The following is a 24,475-nucleotide window of genomic DNA, read 5'->3' as shown; positions in this document are numbered from 1 at the left end:
TGTGTGTGTGTGTGTGTGTGTGTGTGTGTGTGTGTGTGTGTGTGTGTGTGGGGGGGATTTTTCAAATTGGCTGTGTGTCTGGTCAACATATGTAATAACAAGTGTGTGGAAGAAATTGAACAGCGCCCCCTTTGGCCAAAATTAATAATAAAAAAAATTACATACATTTATGGTGACATACTGTAATAACTTGAAATAAATAAAAAAACAAAAAATTCAACAATATTTTTTTACTAAAAGCAGTCTTTTTCGCACAGTGTCGACTTTTTTTATTATAAAATTGGAAACAATTTCTCATATTCTTTGTTTATGTAATAATGTAATATTTTCTCGTAAAATTATGACTTTTTTATGTAAAGTTATACGTTTTTAATGCAAAATGGTGACATTTGTCATATAAAATTCTGACTTATCGCAATATTGCCAATTTTTTTTGTTGTTCTTGTGACTTTTGTCGAGTAAAATTACGACTCTTTTCATAAAATTGCCAAAATTCTAAGCTTTTCTTGTAAAACTGTATATTGCAAATTTTTCCTCGTAAAATTTGTATTTTTTTTTTGTAAAATTATTACTTTTTAATGCAAAATGGTGACATTTGTCATATAAAAATCTGACTTTTATCACAATATTTGCCAATTTTTTTGTTCTTGTAAAAAGGTGACATTTTTTGAGTAAAATTATGACCTTTGTCATAATTTTGCCAGGTAAAATTCAGATTATTATTATAATATCGCCAAAATGTTAAAGTTTTCTTATAAAATTGTGACTTTTGTCGAGTCAAATTACGACTCTTTTCATAAAATTGCCAAAATTCTAAGCTTTTCTTGTAAAACTGCGACTGTATATTGCAAATTTTTCTCGTAAAATTTTTATTTTTTTATGTAAAACTATTACTTTTTAATGCAAAATGGTGACATTTGTCATATAAAATTCTGACTTTTATCACAATATTTGCCAATTTTTTAGTTCTTGTAAAAAGGTGACATTTTTTGAGTAAAATTATGACTTTTGTCATAATTTTGCCGAGGAAAATTTTGATTATTATTATAATGTTGCCAACATTTGTAAGTTTTCTTATAAAATTGTGACTTTTGTCGAGTAAAAATTACGACTCTTTTCATAAAATTGCCAAAATTTTAAGCTTTTCTTGTAAAATTGCAACTGTTATTGAGTAAAATTCCAACTTTTATCATAATATTGCACATATGTTCCGTTTTTCTTGTAACATTTTGACTTGGTTGAGTAAAATGACGACTTTTATTATAATACTGCCCAAAATTCTACGTTTTTCTTGTGAAATTGTGACCTTTTTCTTGTCAAATTCCAACAAATTTTTCACAACAAAATGTTTTATATTTGCATAGTATGTATATATTATTAATGTTGTAAATACACATCTTTATATATCTAGAAAGGCTGGTCCTAAAGAGGTAGGCATTTTTCGGAGGTCCCAAGAAGGTAAGAAACACAAGAGTGTGTGTGTGTGTGTGTGTGTGTGTGTGTGTGTGTGTGTGTGTGTGTGTGTGTGTGTGTGTGTGTGTGTGTGTGTGTGTGTGTGTGTGTGTGTGTGGGATTTTTCAAATTGGCTGTGTGTCTGGTCAACATATGTAATAACAAGTGTGTGGAAGAAATTGAAATGCGCCCCCTTTGGCCAAAATTAATAATAAAAAAAATTACATACATATATATGGTGACATACTGTAATAACTTGAAATAAATAAAAAAAACAAAAAATTCAACATTTTTTTTTACTAAAAGCAGTCTTTTTCTCACAGTGTCGACTTTTTTATTATAAATTTGGAAACAATTTCTCATATTCTTTGTTTCTGTAATAATGCAATATTTTCTCGTAAAATTATGACTTTTTTATGTAAAGTTATACGTTTTTAATGCAAAATGGTGACATTTGTCATATAAAATTCTGACTTATCGCAATATTGCCAATTTTTGTTGTTGTTCTTGTGACTTTTGTCGAGTAAAATTACGACTCTTTTCATAAAATTGCCAACATTCTAAGCTTTTCTTGTAAAACTGTATATTGCAAATTTTTCCTCGTAAAATTTGTATTTTTTTTTTGTAAAATTATTACTTTTTAATGCAAATGGTGACATTTGTCATATAAAATTCTGATTTTTATCACAATATTTGCCAATTTTTTTGTTCTTGTAAAAAGGGGACATTTTTTGAGTAAAATTATGACCTTTGTCATAATTTTGCCAGGTAAAATTCAGATTATTATTATAATATTGCCAAAATGTTAAAGTTTTCTTATAAAATTGTGACTTTTGTCGAGTCAAATTACGACTCTTTTCATAAAATTGCCAAAATTCTAAGCTTTTCTTGTAAAACTGCGACTGTATATTGCAAATTTTTCTCGTAAAATTTTTATTTTTTTATGTAAAACTATTACTTTTTAATGCAAAATGGTGACATTTGTCATATAAAATTCTGACTTTTATCACAATATTTGCCAATTTTTTAGTTCTTGTAAAAAGGTGAAATTTTTTGAGTAAAATTATGACTTTTGTCATAATTTTGCCGAGGAAAATTTTGATTATTATTATAATGTTGCCAACATTTGTAAGTTTTCTTATAAAATTGTGACTTTTGTCGAGTAAAAATTACGACTCTTTTCATAAAATTGCCAAAATTTTAAGCTTTTCTTGTAAAATTGCAACTGTTATTGAGTAAAATTCCAACTTTTATCATAATATTGCACATATGTTCCGTTTTTCTTGTAACATTTTGACTTGGTTGAGTAAAATGACGACTTTTATTATAATACTGCCCAAAATTCTACGTTTTTCTTGTGAAATTGTGACCTTTTTCTTGTCAAATTCCAACAAATTTTTCACAACAAAATGTTTTATATTTGCATAGTATGTATATATTATTAATGTTGTAAATACACATCTTTATATATCTAGAAAGGCTGGTCCTAAAGAGGGAGGCATTTTTCGGAGGTCCCAAGAAGGTAAGAAACACAAGAGTGTGTGTGTGTGTGTGTGTGTGTGTGTGTGTGTGTGTGTGTGTGTGTGTGTGTGTGTGTGTGTGTGTGTGTGTGTGTGTGTGTGTGTGTGTGTGTGTGCGTGTGTGTGGGATTTTTGAAATTGGCTGTGTGTCTGGTCAACATATGTAATAACAAGTGTGTGGAAGAAATTGAACAGCGCCCCCTTTGGCCAAAATTAATGATACAAAAATTACATGCATATATATGGTGACATACTGTAATAACTTGAAATAAATAAAAAAACAAAAAATTCAAAGATTTTTTTTTACTAAAAGCAGTCTTTTTCTCACAGTGTCGACTTTTTTATTATAAAACTGGAAACAATTTCTCATATTCTTTGTTTATGTAATAATGTAATATTTTCTCGTAAAATTGTGACTTTTTTATGTAAAGTTATACGTTTTTAATGCAAAATGGTGACATTTGTCATATAAAATTCTGACTTATCGCAATATTGCCAATTTTTGTTGTTGTTCTTGTGACTTTTGTCGAGTAAAATTACGACTCTTTTCATAAAATTGCCAACATTCTAAGCTTTTCTTGTAAAACTGTATATTGCAAATTTTTCCTCGTAAAATTTGTATTTTTTTTTTGTAAAATTATTACTTTTTAATGCAATTGGTGACATTTGTCATATAAAAATCTGACTTTTATCACAATATTTGCCAATTTTTTGGTTCTTGTAAAAAGGTGACATTTTTTGAGTAAAATTATGACCTTTGTCATAATTTTGCCAGGTAAAATTCAGATTATTATTATAATATTGCCAAAATGTTAAAGTTTTCTTATAAAATTGTGACTTTTGTCGAGTCAAATTATGACTCTTTTCATAAAATTGCCAAAATTTTAAGCTTTTCTTGTAAAACTGCGACTGTATAATGCAAATTTTTCTCGTAAAATGTTTATTTTTTTATGTAAAATTATTACTTTTTAATGCAAAATGGTGACATTTGTCACATAAAATTCTGACTTTTATCACAATATTTGCCAATTTTTTAGTTCTTGTAAAAAGGTGACATTTTTTGAGTAAAATTATGACTTTTGTCATAATTTTGCAGAGTAAAATTTTGATTATTATTGTAATGTTGCCAACATTTGTAAGTTTTCTTATAAAATTGTGACTTTTGTCGAGTAAAATGGCCAAAATTCTAAGCTTTTATTGAAAAACTGCGACTGTGTATTGCAAATTTTTCTCGTAAAATTTTTATTTTTTTATGTAAAACTATTACTTTTTAATGCAAAATGGTGACATTTGTCATATAAAAATCTGACTTTTATCACAATATTTGCCAATTTTTTTGTTCTTGTAAAAAGGTGACATTTTTTGAGTAAAATTATGACCTTTGTCATAATTTTGCCAGGTAAAATTCAGATTATTATTATAATATCGCCAAAATGTTAAAGTTTTCTTATAAAATTGTGACTTTTGTCGAGTCAAATTATGACTCTTGTCATAAAATTGCCAAAATTTTAAGCTTTTCTTGTAAAATTGCGACTGTTATTGAGTAAAATTCCAACTTTTATCATAATATTGCACAAATGTTCCGTTTTTCTTGTAACATTTTGACTTGGTTGAGTAAAATGACAGAATTAATAATAAAACAATTACATATATGTATATGGAGACATACTGTAATAACTTGAAATAAATAAAAAAACAAAAAATTCAAAACATTTTTTTTACTAAAAGCAGTCTTTTTCTCAGTGTCAACTTTTTTATTATAAATTTGGAAACAATTTCTCATATTCTTTGTTTCTGTAAAAATGCAATATTTTCTCGTAAAATTATGACTTTTTTATGTAAAGTTATACGTTTTTAATGCAAAATGGTGACATTTGTCATATAAAATTCTGACTTATCGCAATATTGCCAATTTTTTTTGTTGTTCTTGTGACTTTTGTCGAGTAAAATTACGACTCTTTTCATAAAATTGCCAAAATTCTAAGCTTTTGTTGAAAAAGTGCGACTGTATATTGCAAATTCTTCTCATAAAATGTATATTTTTTTAATGTAAAATTATTACTTTTTAATGCAAAATGGTGACATTTGTCACATAAAAATCTGACTTTTATCACAATATTTGCCAATTCTTTTGTTCTTGTAAAAAGGTGAAATTTTTTGAGTAAAATTATGACTTTTGTCATACTTTTGCAGAGTAAAATTTTGATTATTATTATAATGTTGCCAAAATTGCCCTGCGATGAGGTGGCGACTTGTCCAGGGTGTACCCCGCCTTCCGCCCGATTGTAGCTGAGATAGGCTCCAGCGCCCCCCGGGACCCCAAAAGGGAATAAGCGGTAGAAAATGGATGGATGGATGGATGTTGCCAAAATTTGTAAGTTTTCTTATAAAATTGTGACTTTTGTCAAGTAAAATTACGACTCTTTTCATAAAATTGCCCAAATTTTAAGCTTTTCTTGTAAAACTGCGACTGTATATTGCAACTTTTTCTCATGTAAAAATTAATGACCTTTGTCATAATTTTGCCAGGTAAAATTCAGATTATTATTATAATATCGCCAAAATGTTAAAGTTTTCTTATAAAATTGTGACTTTTGTCGAGTCAAATTATGACTTTTTTCATAAAATTGCCCAAATTTTCTTGAAAATTGCGACTGTTATTGAGTACAATTCCAACTTTTATCATAATATTGCACAAATGTTCCGCTTTTCTTGTAACATTTTGACTTGGTTGAGTAAAATGACGACTTTTATAATAATACCGCCAAAATTCTACGTTTTTCTTGTGAAATTGTGACCTTTTTCTTGTCAAATTCCAACAAATTTTTCACAACAAAATGTTTTATATTTGCATAGTGTGTATATATTATTAATGTTGTAAATACACATCTTTATATATCTAGAAAGGCTGGTCCTAAAGAGGTAGGCATTTTTCGGAGGTCCCAAGAAGGTAAGAAACACAAGAGTGTGTGTGTGTGTGTGCGGAACGGACTGGAGAATATTATTCCGCCAAGCAGCAGCCATGCCAGTGGCGAGTGGTGCTAATAACGCGAGCGAGGTTACATAATGTAGGCTACATTTGTGTTGTGAAGGTGCCCACAGCGCTACACGGGAGCAGCTAAACGGCCTTTGATCACGTGATCACGAGGTTTGATCAGACACCGCTCGCCCTCCAGCCCTCCACTGGGCATACACGGGCCGAGGCCGTTCCTGCATGAGGTTTACGCTTAAGGTAAAGACCGGCGTAAACAAAAGGTGCGGGCTTTAAATCTCGCCTGCTGTTCTCTGAGGGCGCCGTTTACTTCCCCGCCCTGGATGCTTGTTAAATAGACTATAAATCTAGAAATACTGACTCACTACTTTTATTTCTACTCATCGCTGCTTGTTTGCAAGTCGCTTCTCAACCAGAACATTCTATTTAGAATCTATTCCCGCACTGGTAAAATCATGGCATAAGAACTCAAAAATAAAGACAACTTCAGAAATGTTTTCTTTGTCTTACTTTGGCCAAAAATAGAATACCATATTTTCCAGACCATAGGGCGCACCGGATTAAAAGGCGCATTGCCGATGAATGGTCTATTTTTGATCTTTTTCCATAAATAAGACGTATTAAAGGAGTCATATTATTAGGGCCCGCATGGCCCATTGTATAAGGACTCCCAAAGGGAGTCCTTATACAATGGGCCATGAGGACCTATTGAATTTGTAAGGTTTTATTTATTCTTTATTCTTCCGCCGCCACTTTAAACTGTGATTTGACCCACTTAACATGCTTCAAAACTCACCATATTTGACCCACACATCAGGACCTGCGAAAATTGCCTTTTAAAAAAAAAAAAAACCGAACCACAAAACTCAAAATTGCGCTCTAGCGCCCCCTACGAAAGAAAAAAAACTAGACTGCCTGTAACTCCCACTAGGAAGGTCGGAGAGACATGAAACAAAAACGTTTATGTAGGTGTGACTTAGACCTAGATTTCATAATAGTATATTCTCAGGCAAAAATCAACAGGAAGTTGGCAATTCCCCCTTCAAGACAAAAAAGTACTAAAAACAGTCACTTTTGCCTCTTTGAGCTGTAATTTGACCACCTTAACATGCTTCAAAACTCACCGAACTTAATACACACATCAGGACCTGCGAAAATTGCCTTTTTTAAAAAAACAACCGAACCACAAAACTCAAAATTGCGCTCTAGCGCCCCCTACGAAAGAAAAAAAACTAGACTGCCTGTAACTCCCACTAGGAAGGTCGGAGAGACATGAAACAAAAACCTTTATGTAGGTGTGACTTAGACCTAGATTTCATAATAGTATATTTTCAGGCAAAAATCAACAGGAAGTTGGCAATTCCCCCTTCAAGACAAAAAAGTACTAAAAACAGTCACTTTTGCCTCTTTGAGCTGTAATTTGACCACCTTAACATGCTTCAAAACTCACCGAACTTAATACACACATCAGGACCTGCGAAAATTGCCTTTTTAAAAAAAAAAACCGAACCACAAAACTCAAAATTGCGCTCTAGCGCCCCCTACGAAAGAAAAAAAACTAGACTGCCTGTAACTCCCACTAGGAAGGTCGGAGAGACATGAAACAAAAACGTTTATGTAGGTGTGACTTAGACCTAGATTTCATAATAGTATATTCTCGGGCAAAAATCAACAGGAAGTTGGCAATTCCCCCTTCAAGACAAAAAAGTACTAAAAACAGTCACTTTTGCCTCTTTGAGCTGTAATTTGACCACCTTAACATGCTTCAAAACTCACCGAACTTAATACACACATCAGGACCTGCGAAAATTGCCTTTTTTAAAAAAACAACCGAACCACAAAACTCAAAATTGCGCTCTAGCGCCCCCTACGAAAGAAAAAAAACTAGACTGCCTGTAACTCCCACTAGGAAGGTCGGAGAGACATGAAACAAAAACCTTTATGTAGGTGTGACTTAGACCTAGATTTCATAATAGTATATTTTCAGGCAAAAATCAACAGGAAGTTGGCAATTCCCCCTTCAAGACAAAAAAGTACTAAAAACAGTCACTTTTGCCTCTTTGAGCTGTAATTTGACCACCTTAACATGCTTCAAAACTCACCGAACTTAATACACACATCAGGACCTGCGAAAATTGCCTTTTTAAAAAAAAACAAACCGAACCACAAAACTCAAAATTGCGCTCTAGCGCCCCCTACGAAAGAAAAAAAACTAGACTGCCTGTAACTCCCACTAGGAAGGTCGGAGAGACATGAAACAAAAACGTTTATGTAGGTGTGACTTAGACCTAGATTTCATAATAGTATATTTTCAGGCAAAAATCAACAGGAAGTTGGCAATTCCCCCTTCAAGACAAAAAAGTACTAAAAACAGTCACTTTTGCCTCTTTGAGCTGTAATTTGACCACCTTAACATGCTTCAAAACTCACCGAACTTAATACACACATCAGGACCTGCGAAAATTGCCTTTTTAAAAAAAAAAACCGAACCACAAAACTCAAAATTGCGCTCTAGCGCCCCCTACGAAAGAAAAAAAACTAGACTGCCTGTAACTCCCACTAGGAAGGTCGGAGAGACATGAAACAAAAACGTTTATGTAGGTGTGACTTAGACCTAGATTTCATAATAGTATATTCTCGGGCAAAAATCAACAGGAAGTTGGCAATTCCCCCTTCAAGACAAAAAAGTACTAAAAACAGTCACTTTTGCCTCTTTGAGCTGTAATTTGACCACCTTAACATGCTTCAAAACTCACCGAACTTAATACACACATCAGGACCTGCGAAAATTGCCTTTTTTAAAAAAAAACCGAACCACAAAACTCAAAATTGCGCTCTAGCGCCCCCTACGAAAGAAAACAAACTAGACTGCCTGTAACTCCCACTAGGAAGGTCGGAGAGACATGAAACAAAAACCTTTATGTAGGTGTGACTTAGACCTAGATTTCATAATAGTATATTCTCGGGCAAAAATCAACAGGAAGTTGGCAATTCCCCCTTCAAGACAAAAAAGTACTAAAAACAGTCACTTTTGCCTCTTTGAGCTGTAATTTGACCACCTTAACATGCTTCAAAACTCACCGAACTTAATACACACATCAGGACCTGCGAAAATTGCCTTTTAAAAAAAAAAAAACCGAACCACAAAACTCAAAATTGCGCTCTAGCGCCCCCTACGAAAGAAAAAAAACTAGACTGCCTGTAACTCCCACTAGGAAGGTCGGAGAGACATGAAACAAAAACCTTTATGTAGGTGTGACTTAGACCTAGATTTCATAATAGTATATTCTCGGGCAAAAATCAACAGGAAGTTGGCAATTCCCCCTTCAAGACAAAAAAGTACTAAAAACAGTCACTTTTGCCTCTTTGAGCTGTAATTTGACCCCCTTAACATGCTTCAAAACTCACCGAACTTAATACACACATCAGGACCTGCGAAAATTGCCTTTTTTAAAAAAAAAAAACGAACCACAAAACTCAAAATTGCGCTCTAGCGCCCCCTACGAAAGAAAAAAAACTAGACTGCCTGTAACTCCCACTAGGAAGGTCGGAGAGACATGAAACAAAAACGTTTATGTAGGTGTGACTTAGACCTAGATTTCATAATAGTATATTCTCAGGCAAAAATCAACAGGAAGTTGGCAATTCCCCCTTCAAGACAAAAAAGTACTAAAAACAGTCACTTTTGCCTATTTGAGCTGTAATTTGACCACCTTAACATGCTTCAAAACTCACCGAACTTAATACACACATCAGGACCTGCGAAAATTGCCTTTTTAAAAAAAAAAACCGAACCACAAAACTCAAAATTGCGCTCTAGCGCCCCCTACGAAAGAAAAAAAACTAGACTGCCTGTAACTCCCACTAGGAAGGTCGGAGAGACATGAAACAAAAACGTTTATGTAGGTGTGACTTAGACCTAGATTTCATAATAGTATATTTTCAGGCAAAAATCAACAGGAAGTTGGCAATTCCCCCTTCAAGACAAAAAAGTACAAAAAACAGTCACTTTTGCCTCTTTGAGCTGTAATTTGACCACCTTAACATGCTTCAAAACTCACCGAACTTAATACACACATCAGGACCTGCGAAAATTGCCTTTTTAAAAAAAAAAAACCGAACCACAAAACTCAAAATTGCGCTCTAGCGCCCCCTACGAAAGAAAAAAAACTAGACTGCCTGTAACTCCCACTAGGAAGGTCGGAGAGATATGAAACAAAAACGTTTATGTAGGTGTGACTTAGACCTAGATTTCATAATAGTATATTTTCAGGCAAAAATCAACAGGAAGTTGGCAATTCCCCCTTCAAGACAAAAAAGTACTAAAAACAGTCACTTTTGCCTCTTTGAGCTGTAATTTGACCACCTTAACATGCTTCAAAACTCACCGAACTTAATACACACATCAGGACCTGCGAAAATTGCCTTTTAAAAAAAAAAAAAACCGAACCACAAAACTCAAAATTGCGCTCTAGCGCCCCCTACGAAAGAAAAAAAACTAGACTGCCTGTAACTCCCACTAGGAAGGTCGGAGAGACATGAAACAAAAACGTTTATGTAGGTGTGACTTAGACCTAGATTTCATAATAGTATATTCTCAGGCAAAAATCAACAGGAAGTTGGCAATTCCCCCTTCAAGACAAAAAAGTACTAAAAACAGTCACTTTTGCCTCTTTGAGCTGTAATTTGACCACCTTAACATGCTTCAAAACTCACCGAACTTAATACACACATCAGGACCTGCGAAAATTGCCTTTTTTAAAAAAACAACCGAACCACAAAACTCAAAATTGCGCTCTAGCGCCCCCTACGAAAGAAAAAAAACTAGACTGCCTGTAACTCCCACTAGGAAGGTCGGAGAGACATGAAACAAAAACCTTTATGTAGGTGTGACTTAGACCTAGATTTCATAATAGTATATTTTCAGGCAAAAATCAACAGGAAGTTGGCAATTCCCCCTTCAAGACAAAAAAGTACTAAAAACAGTCACTTTTGCCTCTTTGAGCTGTAATTTGACCACCTTAACATGCTTCAAAACTCACCGAACTTAATACACACATCAGGACCTGCGAAAATTGCCTTTTTAAAAAAAAAAACCGAACCACAAAACTCAAAATTGCGCTCTAGCGCCCCCTACGAAAGAAAAAAAACTAGACTGCCTGTAACTCCCACTAGGAAGGTCGGAGAGACATGAAACAAAAACGTTTATGTAGGTGTGACTTAGACCTAGATTTCATAATAGTATATTCTCGGGCAAAAATCAACAGGAAGTTGGCAATTCCCCCTTCAAGACAAAAAAGTACTAAAAACAGTCACTTTTGCCTCTTTGAGCTGTAATTTGACCACCTTAACATGCTTCAAAACTCACCGAACTTAATACACACATCAGGACCTGCGAAAATTGCCTTTTTTAAAAAAACAACCGAACCACAAAACTCAAAATTGCGCTCTAGCGCCCCCTACGAAAGAAAAAAAACTAGACTGCCTGTAACTCCCACTAGGAAGGTCGGAGAGACATGAAACAAAAACCTTTATGTAGGTGTGACTTAGACCTAGATTTCATAATAGTATATTTTCAGGCAAAAATCAACAGGAAGTTGGCAATTCCCCCTTCAAGACAAAAAAGTACTAAAAACAGTCACTTTTGCCTCTTTGAGCTGTAATTTGACCACCTTAACATGCTTCAAAACTCACCGAACTTAATACACACATCAGGACCTGCGAAAATTGCCTTTTTAAAAAAAAACAAACCGAACCACAAAACTCAAAATTGCGCTCTAGCGCCCCCTACGAAAGAAAAAAAACTAGACTGCCTGTAACTCCCACTAGGAAGGTCGGAGAGACATGAAACAAAAACGTTTATGTAGGTGTGACTTAGACCTAGATTTCATAATAGTATATTTTCAGGCAAAAATCAACAGGAAGTTGGCAATTCCCCCTTCAAGACAAAAAAGTACTAAAAACAGTCACTTTTGCCTCTTTGAGCTGTAATTTGACCACCTTAACATGCTTCAAAACTCACCGAACTTAATACACACATCAGGACCTGCGAAAATTGCCTTTTTAAAAAAAAAAACCGAACCACAAAACTCAAAATTGCGCTCTAGCGCCCCCTACGAAAGAAAAAAAACTAGACTGCCTGTAACTCCCACTAGGAAGGTCGGAGAGACATGAAACAAAAACGTTTATGTAGGTGTGACTTAGACCTAGATTTCATAATAGTATATTCTCGGGCAAAAATCAACAGGAAGTTGGCAATTCCCCCTTCAAGACAAAAAAGTACTAAAAACAGTCACTTTTGCCTCTTTGAGCTGTAATTTGACCACCTTAACATGCTTCAAAACTCACCGAACTTAATACACACATCAGGACCTGCGAAAATTGCCTTTTTTAAAAAAAAACCGAACCACAAAACTCAAAATTGCGCTCTAGCGCCCCCTACGAAAGAAAACAAACTAGACTGCCTGTAACTCCCACTAGGAAGGTCGGAGAGACATGAAACAAAAACCTTTATGTAGGTGTGACTTAGACCTAGATTTCATAATAGTATATTCTCGGGCAAAAATCAACAGGAAGTTGGCAATTCCCCCTTCAAGACAAAAAAGTACTAAAAACAGTCACTTTTGCCTCTTTGAGCTGTAATTTGACCACCTTAACATGCTTCAAAACTCACCGAACTTAATACACACATCAGGACCTGCGAAAATTGCCTTTTAAAAAAAAAAAAACCGAACCACAAAACTCAAAATTGCGCTCTAGCGCCCCCTACGAAAGAAAAAAAACTAGACTGCCTGTAACTCCCACTAGGAAGGTCGGAGAGACATGAAACAAAAACCTTTATGTAGGTGTGACTTAGACCTAGATTTCATAATAGTATATTCTCGGGCAAAAATCAACAGGAAGTTGGCAATTCCCCCTTCAAGACAAAAAAGTACTAAAAACAGTCACTTTTGCCTCTTTGAGCTGTAATTTGACCCCCTTAACATGCTTCAAAACTCACCGAACTTAATACACACATCAGGACCTGCGAAAATTGCCTTTTTTAAAAAAAAAAAACGAACCACAAAACTCAAAATTGCGCTCTAGCGCCCCCTACGAAAGAAAAAAAACTAGACTGCCTGTAACTCCCACTAGGAAGGTCGGAGAGACATGAAACAAAAACGTTTATGTAGGTGTGACTTAGACCTAGATTTCATAATAGTATATTCTCAGGCAAAAATCAACAGGAAGTTGGCAATTCCCCCTTCAAGACAAAAAAGTACTAAAAACAGTCACTTTTGCCTATTTGAGCTGTAATTTGACCACCTTAACATGCTTCAAAACTCACCGAACTTAATACACACATCAGGACCTGCGAAAATTGCCTTTTTAAAAAAAAAAACCGAACCACAAAACTCAAAATTGCGCTCTAGCGCCCCCTACGAAAGAAAAAAAACTAGACTGCCTGTAACTCCCACTAGGAAGGTCGGAGAGACATGAAACAAAAACGTTTATGTAGGTGTGACTTAGACCTAGATTTCATAATAGTATATTTTCAGGCAAAAATCAACAGGAAGTTGGCAATTCCCCCTTCAAGACAAAAAAGTACAAAAAACAGTCACTTTTGCCTCTTTGAGCTGTAATTTGACCACCTTAACATGCTTCAAAACTCACCGAACTTAATACACACATCAGGACCTGCGAAAATTGCCTTTTTAAAAAAAAAAAACCGAACCACAAAACTCAAAATTGCGCTCTAGCGCCCCCTACGAAAGAAAAAAAACTAGACTGCCTGTAACTCCCACTAGGAAGGTCGGAGAGATATGAAACAAAAACGTTTATGTAGGTGTGACTTAGACCTAGATTTCATAATAGTATATTTTCAGGCAAAAATCAACAGGAAGTTGGCAATTCCCCCTTCAAGACAAAAAAGTACTAAAAACAGTCACTTTTGCCTCTTTGAGCTGTAATTTGACCACCTTAACATGCTTCAAAACTCACCGAACTTAATACACACATCAGGACCTGCGAAAATTGCCTTTTTAAAAAAAAAAACGAACCACAAAACTCAAAATTGCGCTCTAGCGCCCCCTACGAAAGAAAAAAAACTAGACTGCCTGTAACTCCCACTAGGAAGGTCGGAGAGACATGAAACAAAAACCTTTATGTAAGTGTGACTTAGACCTAGATTTCATAATAGTATATTCTCGGGCAAAAATCAACAGGAAGTTGGCAATTCCCCCTTCAAGACAAAAAAGTACTAAAAACAGTCACTTTTGCCTCTTTGAGCTGTAATTTGACCACCTTAACATGCTTCAAAACTCACCGAACTTAATACACACATCAGGACCTGCGAAAATTGCCTTTTTAAAAAAAAAAAACCGAACCACAAAACTCAAAATTGCGCTCTAGCGCCCCCTACGAAAGAAAAAAGACTAGACTGCCTGTAACTCCCACTAGGAAGGTCGGAGAGACATGAAACAAAAACCTTTATGTAGGTGTGACTTAGACCTAGATTTCATAATAGTATATTCTCAGGCAAAAATCAACAGGAAGTTGGCAATTCCCCCTTCAAGACAAAAAAGTACTAAAAACAGTCACTTTTGCCTCTTTGAGCTGTAATTTGACCACCTTAACATGCTTCAAAACTCACCGAACTTAATACACACATCAGGACCTGCGAAAATTGCCTTTTTAAAAAAAAAAACGAACCACAAAACTCAAAATTGCGCTCCAGCGCCCCCTACGAAAGAAAAAAAACTAGACTGCCTGTAACTCCCACTAGGAAGGTCGGAGAGACATGAAACAAAAACGTTTATGTAGGTGTGACTTAGACCTAGATTTCATAATAGTATATTTTCAGGCAAAAATCAACAGGAAGTTGGCAATTCCCCCTTCAAGACAAAAAAGTACTAAAAACAGTCACTTTTGCCTCTTTGAGCTGTAATTTGACCCCCTTAACATGCTTCAAAACTCACCGAACTTAATACACACATCAGGACCTGCGAAAATTGCCTTTTTAAAAAAAAAAACGAACCACAAAACTCAAAATTGCGCTCTAGCGCCCCCTACGAAAGAAAAAAAACTAGACTGCCTGTAACTCCCACTAGGAAGGTCGGAGAGACATGAAACAAAAACGTTTATGTAGGTGTGACTTAGACCTAGATTTCACAATAGTATATTTTCAGGCAAAAATCAACAGGAAGTTGGCAATTCCCCCTTCAAGACAAAAAAGTACTAAAAACAGTCACTTTTGCCTCTTTGAGCTGTAATTTGACCCCCTTAACATGCTTCAAAACTCACCGAACTTAATACACACATCAGGACCTGCGAAAATTGCCTTTTTAAAAAAAAAACCGAACCACAAAACTCAAAATTGCGCTCTAGCGCCCCCTACGAAAGAAAAAAAACTAGACTGCCTGTAACTCCCACTAGGAAGGTCGGAGAGACATGAAACAAAAACCTTTATGTAGGTGTGACTTAGACCTAGATTTCATAATAGTATATTCTCAGGCAAAAATCAACAAGAAGTTGGCAATTCCCCCTTCAAGACAAAAAAGTACTAAAAACAGTCACTTTTGCCTCTTTGAGCTGTAATTTGACCCCCTTAACATGCTTCAAAACTCACCGAACTTAATACACACATCAGGACCTGCGAAAATTGCCTTTTTAAAAAAAAAAACGAACCACAAAACTCAAAATTGCGCTCTAGCGCCCCCTACGAAAGAAAAACAACTAGACTGCCTGTAACTCCCACTAGGAAGGTCGGAGAGACATGAAACAAAAACGTTTATGTAGGTGTGACTTAGACCTAGATTTCATAATAGTATATTTTCAGGCAAAAATCAACAGGAAGTTGGCAATTCCCCCTTCAAGACAAAAAAGTACTAAAAACAGTCACTTTTGCCTCTTTGAGCTGTAATTTGACCACCTTAACATGCTTCAAAACTCACCGAACTTAATACACACATCAGGACCTGCGAAAATTGCCTTTTAAAAAAAAAAACCGAACCACAAAACTCAAAATTGCGCTCTAGCGCCCCCTACGAAAGAAAAAAAACTAGACTGCCTGTAACTCCCACTAGGAAGGTCGGAGAGACATGAAACAAAAACCTTTATGTAGGTGTGACTTAGACCTAGATTTCATAATAGTATATTTTCAGGCAAAAATCAACAGGAAGTTGGCAATTCCCCCTTCAAGACAAAAAAGTACTAAAAACAGTCACTTTTGCCTCTTTGAGCTGTAATTTGACCCCCTTAACATGCTTCAAAACTCACCGAACTTAATACACACATCAGGACCTGCGAAAATTGCCTTTTAAAAAAAAAAACCGAACCACAAAACTCAAAATTGCGCTCTAGCGCCCCCTACGAAAGAAAAAAAACTAGACTGCCTGTAACTCCCACTAGGAAGGTCGGAGAGACATGAAACAAAAACCTTTATGTAGGTGTGACTTAGACCTAGATTTCATAATAGTATATTTTCAGGCAAAAATCAACAGGAAGTTGGCAATTCCCCCTTCAAGACAAAAAAGTACTAAAAACAGTCACTTTTGCCTCTTTGAGCTGTAATTTGACCCCCTTAACATGCTTCAAAACTCACCGAACTTAATACACACATCAGGACCTGCGAAAATTGCCTTTTTAAAAAAAAAACCGAACCACAAAACTCAAAATTGCGCTCTAGCGCCCCCTACGAAAGAAAAAAAACTAGACTGCCTGTAACTCCCACTAGGAAGGTCGGAGAGACATGAAACAAAAACCTTTATGTAGGTGTGACTTAGACCTAGATTTCATAATAGTATATTTTCAGGCAAAAATCAACAGGAAGTTGGCAATTCCCCCTTCAAGACAAAAAAGTACAAAAAACAGTCACTTTTGCCTCTTTGAGCTGTAATTTGACCACCTTAACATGCTTCAAAACTCACCGAACTTAATACACACATCAGGACCTGCGAAAATTGCCTTTTTAAAAAAAAAACCGAACCACAAAACTCAAAATTGCGCTCTAGCGCCCCCTACGAAAGAAAAAAACTAGACTGCCTGTAACTCCCACTAGGAAGGTCGGAGAGACATGAAACAAAAACCTTTATGTAGGTGTGACTTAGACCTAGATTTCATAATAGTATATTCTCAGGCAAAAATCAACAGGAAGTTGGCAATTCCCCCTTCAAGACAAAAAAGTACTAAAAACAGTCACTTTTGCCTCTTTGAGCTGTAATTTGACCCCCTTAACATGCTTCAAAACTCACCGAACTTAATACACACATCAGGACCTGCGAAAATTGCCTTTTTAAAAAAAAAACCGAACCACAAAACTCACAATTGCGTTCTAGCGCCCCCTACGAAAAAAAAAAACTAGACTGCCTGTAACTCCCACTAGGAAGGTCGGAGAGACATGAAACAAAAACGTTTATGTAGGTGTGACTTAGACCTAGATTTCATAATAGTATATTCTCAGGCAAAAATCAACAGGAAGTTGGCAATTCCCCCTTCAAGACAAAAAAGTACTAAAAACAGTCACTTTTGCCTCTTTGAGCTGTAATTTGACCCCCTTAACATGCTTCAAAACTCACCGAACTTAATACACACATCAGGACCTGCGAAAATTGCCTTTAAAAAAAAAAAACCGAACCACAAAACTCAAAATTGCGCTCTAGCGCCCCCTACGAAAGAAAAAAAACTAGACTGCCTGTAACTCCCACTAGGAAGGTCGGAGAGACATGAAACAAAAACCTTTATGTAGGTGTGACTTAGACCTAGATTTCATAATAGTATATTCTCAGGCAAAAATCAACAGGAAGTTGGCAATTCCCCCTTCAAGACAAAAAAGTACTAAAAACAGTCACTTTTGCCTCTTTGAGCTGTAATTTGACCCCCTTAACATGCTTCAAAACTCACCGAACTTAATACACACATCAGGACCTGCGAAAATTGCCTTTTTAAAAAAAAAAACCGAACCACAAAACTCAAAATTGCGCTCTAGCGCCCCCTACGAAAAATAAAAACTAGACTGCCTGTAACTCCCACTAGGAAGGTCGGAGAGACATGAAACAAAAACCTTTATGTAGGTGTGACTTAGACCTAGATTTCATAATAGTATATTCTCAGGCAAAAATCAACAGGAAGTTGGCAATTCCCCCTTCAAGACAAAAAAGTACTAAAAACAGTCACTTTTGCCTCTTTGAGCTGTAATTTGACCCCCTTAACATGCTTCAAAACTCACCGAACTTAATACACACATCAGGACCTGCGAAAATTGCCTTTAAAAAAAAAAAAACGAACCACAAAACTCAAAATTGCGCTCTAGCGCCCCCTACGAAAGAAAAACAACTAGACTGCCTGTAACTCCCACTAGGAAGGTCGGAGAGACATGAAACAAAAACCTTTATGTAGGTGTGACTTAGACCTAGATTTCATAATAGTATATTCTCAGGCAAAAATCAACAGGAAGTTGGCAATTCCCCCTTCAAGACAAAAAAAGTACTAAAAACAGTCACTTTTGCCTCTTTGAGCTGTAATTTGACCCCCTTAACATGCTTCAAAACTCACCGAACTGAACACACACATCAGGACTGGCAAAAATTGTGATCTAATAAAAAAACCTAACCCCAAATCTCAAAATTGTGCTCTAGCGCAATTTTTTAATGAAACGCACAAAAAACTGCTCCTCGGATGAAAAAACTGACAAAACTGCCTGTAACTCTCCCTGGGAAGTTCGGAGAGACATGAAACAAAAACCTCTATGTAGGTCTCACTTAGACCTACATTTCATAAATTGACAACCCCCAGCAAAAATCAACAGGAAGTTTGCTATTCCCCCTTCAAAACAATTTTTTTGTAAAAACCGGTCACCTTCCTTCAAAAACGAACTCCTCTGAGCGCGTTTGTCGTTTCGGCTTCAAACTAACACAGGAGAGAGATTAAACCCTTGTGTATAAAATAACAGAACAGCTTTTTAATACCTGCTCCGGTTTTGATTTTATGACTCTTCAAAGACCCGCTGCGCTGATGCTGCTACGCTGCTGTTTTTTTAAGATGGCTGCTTAAAAGCAGGAAGCACCAACGTGCCCACACAATGCAGACAAGGTAGGTACACTAGACAAAAGTCTTGGGACACTTCAGACTAAAAGTAGACAAAAGTATTGGGACACTTAGGACTAGCACCTGCCAAATACGCGGGCCCGACCAACGCTGCTTGCAGCTTTAATTATGATTTTTTTTCTAAATGTAAAAGACTTCCTTGTGGTCTACATAACATGTGATGGTGGTTCTTTGCTCAAAATGTTGCATGGACATCATCTTCAAGTCACTTTTTGACCGTTTTATGGGCTTATTTACGTGCCTCCACTTGGACAGCGTCTTCTCCCCGTCATCTTTGTTGTAGCGGTGTAGCGTGCAAGGACGGGAGTGGAAGAAGGGTCAAAAGATGGCGCTAACTGTTTTAATGACATTCAGACTTTACTTCAATCATCCGTGGCTCACTAGTCCAACAACAACAAGGCCGGAAATGTGTCCCGTGGAAAAAACGTCCGACCGGAACTCTCTAATAAGTAAAGTTCCTTGGGTGAATAAAGTAAACTCACTACACCGGTATGTTTTAGTGCTTTCATGGCGAGTTTACTGACAGATATAAGTAAGAACTTTACACTACTTTATATTAGAAATGGCAACAGCGGAGGATGAATGTCACATAACAAGAAGATAGAGAAAATGTAGAAACTTATCGACTACGGACTACAATGGCGCACATTTTCAGGACTTATGCAGATCCCAAATACAGATCAGCAGGTACCAAAGGGTAAGAAAAGTTGCTTTTGCATAATATTACCAAACAAAACGCCAGATAATATGTCTTACCTTATACACACACCATAATAATACTCCTATGTTAAAGCAAAGTACAATCCATCAAGCGGTGTGGCTTCATAGCTTACCAAAGTCCTACTAAAACATTGTGACAGATTTTTGAGCACTGTGTGTAATGTTCTGAATGGAACTGTGGAGGGGGGCGTGGTCTGCGGGCCTGCCGCAGAGCGGGGTGTGGAAGGACCGGCCTCGAAGCACAGCTGGCAGGTGATTGGATTACCCAGCTGGGGCCGATCATCCAATCATCTGCCATGCTTATTAGCAGCAGCCGGGACGAGACAAGTCAGTTGGAGTTGGAGCTAGAGGAGCCACACATCCGCACGAGACCACGCCGTAAGCGGAAGAGCAACCGAAAGACTGAAAAGTTGATGAAAAAGAGTGCTGACCTGGCGCGTGTGTGCAGAATACAACATTGTTGCACCAGACTACCGGGCTCACGAGAGGATCTTTGAGGTCAGAAAAAATGTTTTGGTGTTGTTTACTGGCATCATCTTGCAGTCTACACGTATCTCTTATGTGTGACTGCCATCTACTGGTCACACTTATCATTACGCCGTGTACCAAATATAACAGCTTCGAGGTCGGTAAGCACAACCAGGATCATTCCGTACATTAGGCGCACCGGGTTATAAGGCGCACTGTTGATTTTTCAAAAAAATGAAAGGATTTTAAGTGCGCCTTATAGTCCGAAAAAAATGCGGTAAGCACATTCTGGAAATGTTCATATTATAAATAACCGGAGCAGTTGGAAAAAAAGCGCTTCTGTCATTGTAATCACAAGGGTTCAATCTCTCTCCTGTGTTAGTTTGAAGGCGAAACGAGAAACGCGCTCAGAGGAGTTCGTTTTTGAAGGAATTTGACCGGTTTTTACAAAAAACTTGTTTTGAAGGGGGAATAGCAAACTTCCTGTTGATTTTTGCTGGGGGTTGTCAATTTATGAAATGTAGGTCTAAGTGAGACCTACATAGAGGTTTTTGTTGCATGTCTCTCCGACCTTCCCAGTGGGAGTTACAGGCAGTTTTGTCATTTTTTTTCTTCCGAGGAGCAGTTTTTTTTGTGTTTTATTAAAAAATTGCAGTAGAGCGCAATTTTGAGATTTGGGGTTAGGTTTTTTTTTTTTTAGATCGCAATGTTTGCCAGTCCTGATGTGTGCGTTCAGTTTGGTGAGTTTTGAAGCATGTTAAGGGGGTCAAATTACAGCTCAAAGAGGCAAAAGTGACTGTTTTTAGTACTTTTTTGTCTTGAAGGGGGAATTGCCAACTTCCTGTTGATTTTAGCCCGAGAATGTACCATGATGAAATCTAGATCTGAGTCAGACCTACATAGAGGTTTTTGTTTCATGTCTCTCCGACCTTCCCAGTGGGAGTTACAGGCAGTTTTGTCATTTTTTTCTTCCGAGGAGCAGTTTTTTTTGCGTTTTATTAAAAAATTGCAGTAGAGCGCAATTTTGAGATTTGGGGTCAGGTTTTTTTTTTTTAGATCGCAATGTTTGCCAGTCCTGATGTGTGCGTTCAGTTTGGTGAGTTTTGAAGCATGTTAAGGGGGTCAAATTACAGCTCAAAGAGGCAAAAGTGACTGTTTTTAGTACTTTTTTGTCTTGAAGGGGGAATTGCCAACTTCCTGTTGATTTTAGCCCGAGAATGTACCATTATGAAATCTAGATCTGAGTCAGACCTACATAGAGGTTTTTGTTTCATGTCTCTCCGACCTTCCCAGTGGGAGTTACAGGCAGTTTTGTCATTTTTTTCTTCCGAAGAGCAGTTTTTTTTGCGTTTTATTAAAAAATTGCAGTAGAGCGCAATTTTGAGATTTGGGGTTAGGTTTTTTTTTTTTAGATCGCAATGTTTGCCAGTCCTGATGTGTGTGTTCAGTTCGGTGAGTTTTGAAGCATGTTAAGGGGGTCAAATTACAGCTCAAAGAGGCAAAAGTGACTGTTTTTAGTACTTTTTTGTCTTGAAGGGGGAATTGCCAAATTCCTGTTGATTTTAGCCCGAGAATGTACCATTATGAAATCTAGATCTGAGTCAGACCTACATAGAGGTTTTTGTTTCATGTCTCTCCGACCTTCCCAGTGGGAGTTACAGGCAGTTTTGTCATTTTTTCTTCTTCCGAGGAGCAGTTTTTTTTGCGTTTTATTAAAAATTGCGGTAGAGCGCAATTTTGAGATTTGGGGTCAGGTTTTTTTTTTAGATCGCAATGTTTGCCAGTCCTGATGTGTGCGTTCAGTTTGGTGAGTTTTGAAGCATGTTAAGGGGGTCAAATTACAGCTCAAAGAGGCAAAAGTGACTGTTTTTAGTACTTTTTTGTCTTGAAGGGGGAATTGCCAACTTCCTGTTGATTTTAGCCCGAGAATGTACCATGATGAAATCTAGATCTGAGTCAGACCTACATAGAGGTTTTTGTTTCATGTCTCTCCGACCTTCCTAGTGGGAGTTACAGGCAGTCTAGTTTTTTTTTTTTTCCTAGGGGGCGCTAGAGCGCAATTTTGAGTTTTGGGGTTCGGTTTTTTTTTATTTTGGCCCGCATGGCCCATTGCAAAAGGACTCCCGCATGGGCCATGCGGGCCCTATAAACATTGATTGATTGATTGATCTTCTTGGCAAAACACTTCCAAGCTAGTTGAAAATTTGTGTTGTTTGACTTTCCGCGGCCATACACTTTACAGCCGTGTTACTTGATATGTGAGACATGCTAACTGTTAGCATGACATCGTTAGCACACATGCTAAGTGCTGCATTTTTTAATGTAAGCGTGCTAATGTTGTAGGCTAGCTCTGAAAATCATTTTGAACAGTTACATCTCAAATTCACGGATTCGGACGCTCAGAACGTCAAAATATCCGCGGGAATTTTCTAGTTTACCAGTACGAGTCATGTCATAATCATCACTTCCTCAGCATACAGTCGCTGTGTGTGTGTGTGTGTGTGTGTGTGTGTGTGTGTGTGTGTGTGTGTGTGTGTGTGTGCCCACGCCAGGTAATTTCCTCATCGGATCATCTCGCTCAATACGTCAAAACCTGTCAATCAAAGTCATCCAGGCTTACCGGGTTCCTCCTCATGGCTCCTCCCACCGCCCGCGCCGCTCCGGGCTGTCCCGCCATCTCAGCCAGGCGCTTGTAGGAGACCGTCTCCCCGGTCTTCACGTGGCTCAGGAGGACGTGCAGCACGCGGCTGGTGAAGGTATCTGCGGGGGGGGGGTGAATGCATTTATTATTAAAAGTAGAATTGGCTCAATTTTTTTGTTTCATCTGACATCACCTAGACAAAGATAAGACCTTCTGGAGGAAAGTTCTGTGGTCAGGTGAAACAAAAATAGAGCTGTTTGGCCAAAATAATCAGGAAAATATTTGGAGGAAAAAAAAGGTGAGGCCTTTAACCCCAGGAACACCATGCCTACCGCAGTGTTTCCCCCAGAAAATGTGTTAGTTAAGGTGGTGACTCTCCAGGGGGTGAGTGGGTGTAAGGATCGGTGTAACTCGGCCTGTCGCCATCACGTCTCCACCTTGTCGCTGCCACCACCGCCTGGGGGGGGGGGGGCAATAGACTACAAACTGTGGTGAAGTAGGCCGGCTTCGTCGCGTGAAAAAGCCTACAACTTTTGGTTGTGTTTTCTGCTCCATTTATAAGCCGCGCCTTCAATGAACGGCATATTTCAAAACTTTGTCCACCTATAAGCCGCCCCGTGTTGTAAGCCGCATCTAACTGCGCTAAAGGAATGTCAAAAAAACAGTCAGATAGGTCAGTCAAACTTTAATAATATATTAAAACCAGCGTGATGTGGGCGCGCATGGAATCGTATATCAACATGGACAGAGCTGCGTGAAAAAAGCCACCCGGCCTCTTCGCGTAAACTTAAACTTACCTTAACCACTCGCTCATCTTTTCTTCATCCATCCCTTCGAGTTAGCTTTTATGATGACACCGGCTGGAAAGGTCTCTTTTGGCAAGGTCTTCCTTTTGAATATCACCATGGGTGGAAGTTTCTGGCCATTAGCATGGCAAGCTAGAACCACAGTGAAGGATGACTTCTCATTCCCTGTGGTGCGAATATTCACCGTACGTGCTCCCGTTGTATCCACAGTGCGGTTCACAGGAATATCAGTTGCTGTGAAATAGTAATCCGTGTGCGGATGGAGAGATTGCGTCTTTTCATGAACCGGATCCCTGTCGCTTAGTAGGAGCCATTTTGTGGTCTTTACAGATGTAAACACACAAAGGAAATGAAACGTACGGTAATATCCGCGCGCTTTTTCTTCTTCTACGCGGGCGGGTGGTTGCTTACAGTAGAAGAAGAAGCGCTTCCTGTTCTATGGGGGCGGGTGCTTACCTTGGCGGTTGCTTGCGTAGAAGAAGAAGCGCTTCCTGTTCTACCGGGAAAAAAGATGGCGGCTGTTTACCGAAGTTGCGAGACCAAAACTTTATGAAAATGAATCTTAATATTAATCCATATATAAAGCGCACCGGGTTATAAGGCACACTGTCAGCTTTTGAGAAAATTTGTGGTTTTTAGGTGCGCCTTATAGTGCGGAAAATACGGTAAGTAAAAACAAAACAGTCCTAGTTACCTGAGATACTAAATCCGTCATTATTATGACTTAGTAATTTACTAAGTCAAAATAATGACTTACAAAGTCAAATTAATGACTTACTGTAAGTTCATTTTC

At 37.3% G+C, this 24,475-nt stretch overlaps 1 protein-coding gene across 7 annotated transcripts in view; it reads right to left on the bottom strand.

Moving 5' to 3' along the window:
- mgmt (O-6-methylguanine-DNA methyltransferase) overlaps positions 1 to 24,475 on the bottom strand; it is a 193,189-nt gene that overhangs the window by 23,946 nt on the left and 144,768 nt on the right. For all 7 annotated transcript variants that reach the window (XM_061968022.1, XM_061968015.1, XM_061968039.1 and 4 more), the window contains exon 4: positions 22,856 to 22,995. In XM_061968022.1, the coding sequence (XP_061824006.1) occupies positions 22,856 to 22,995 (140 nt within the window). The remainder of the gene's footprint in view (positions 1 to 22,855; positions 22,996 to 24,475) is intronic.

Source organism: Nerophis lumbriciformis, linkage group LG02 (genome assembly GCF_033978685.3).
Source record: "Nerophis lumbriciformis linkage group LG02, RoL_Nlum_v2.1, whole genome shotgun sequence".
NCBI classification, from domain to species: Eukaryota; Metazoa; Chordata; class Actinopteri; order Syngnathiformes; family Syngnathidae; genus Nerophis; species Nerophis lumbriciformis.
This window is presented reverse-complemented; position numbering and strand designations above follow the sequence as displayed.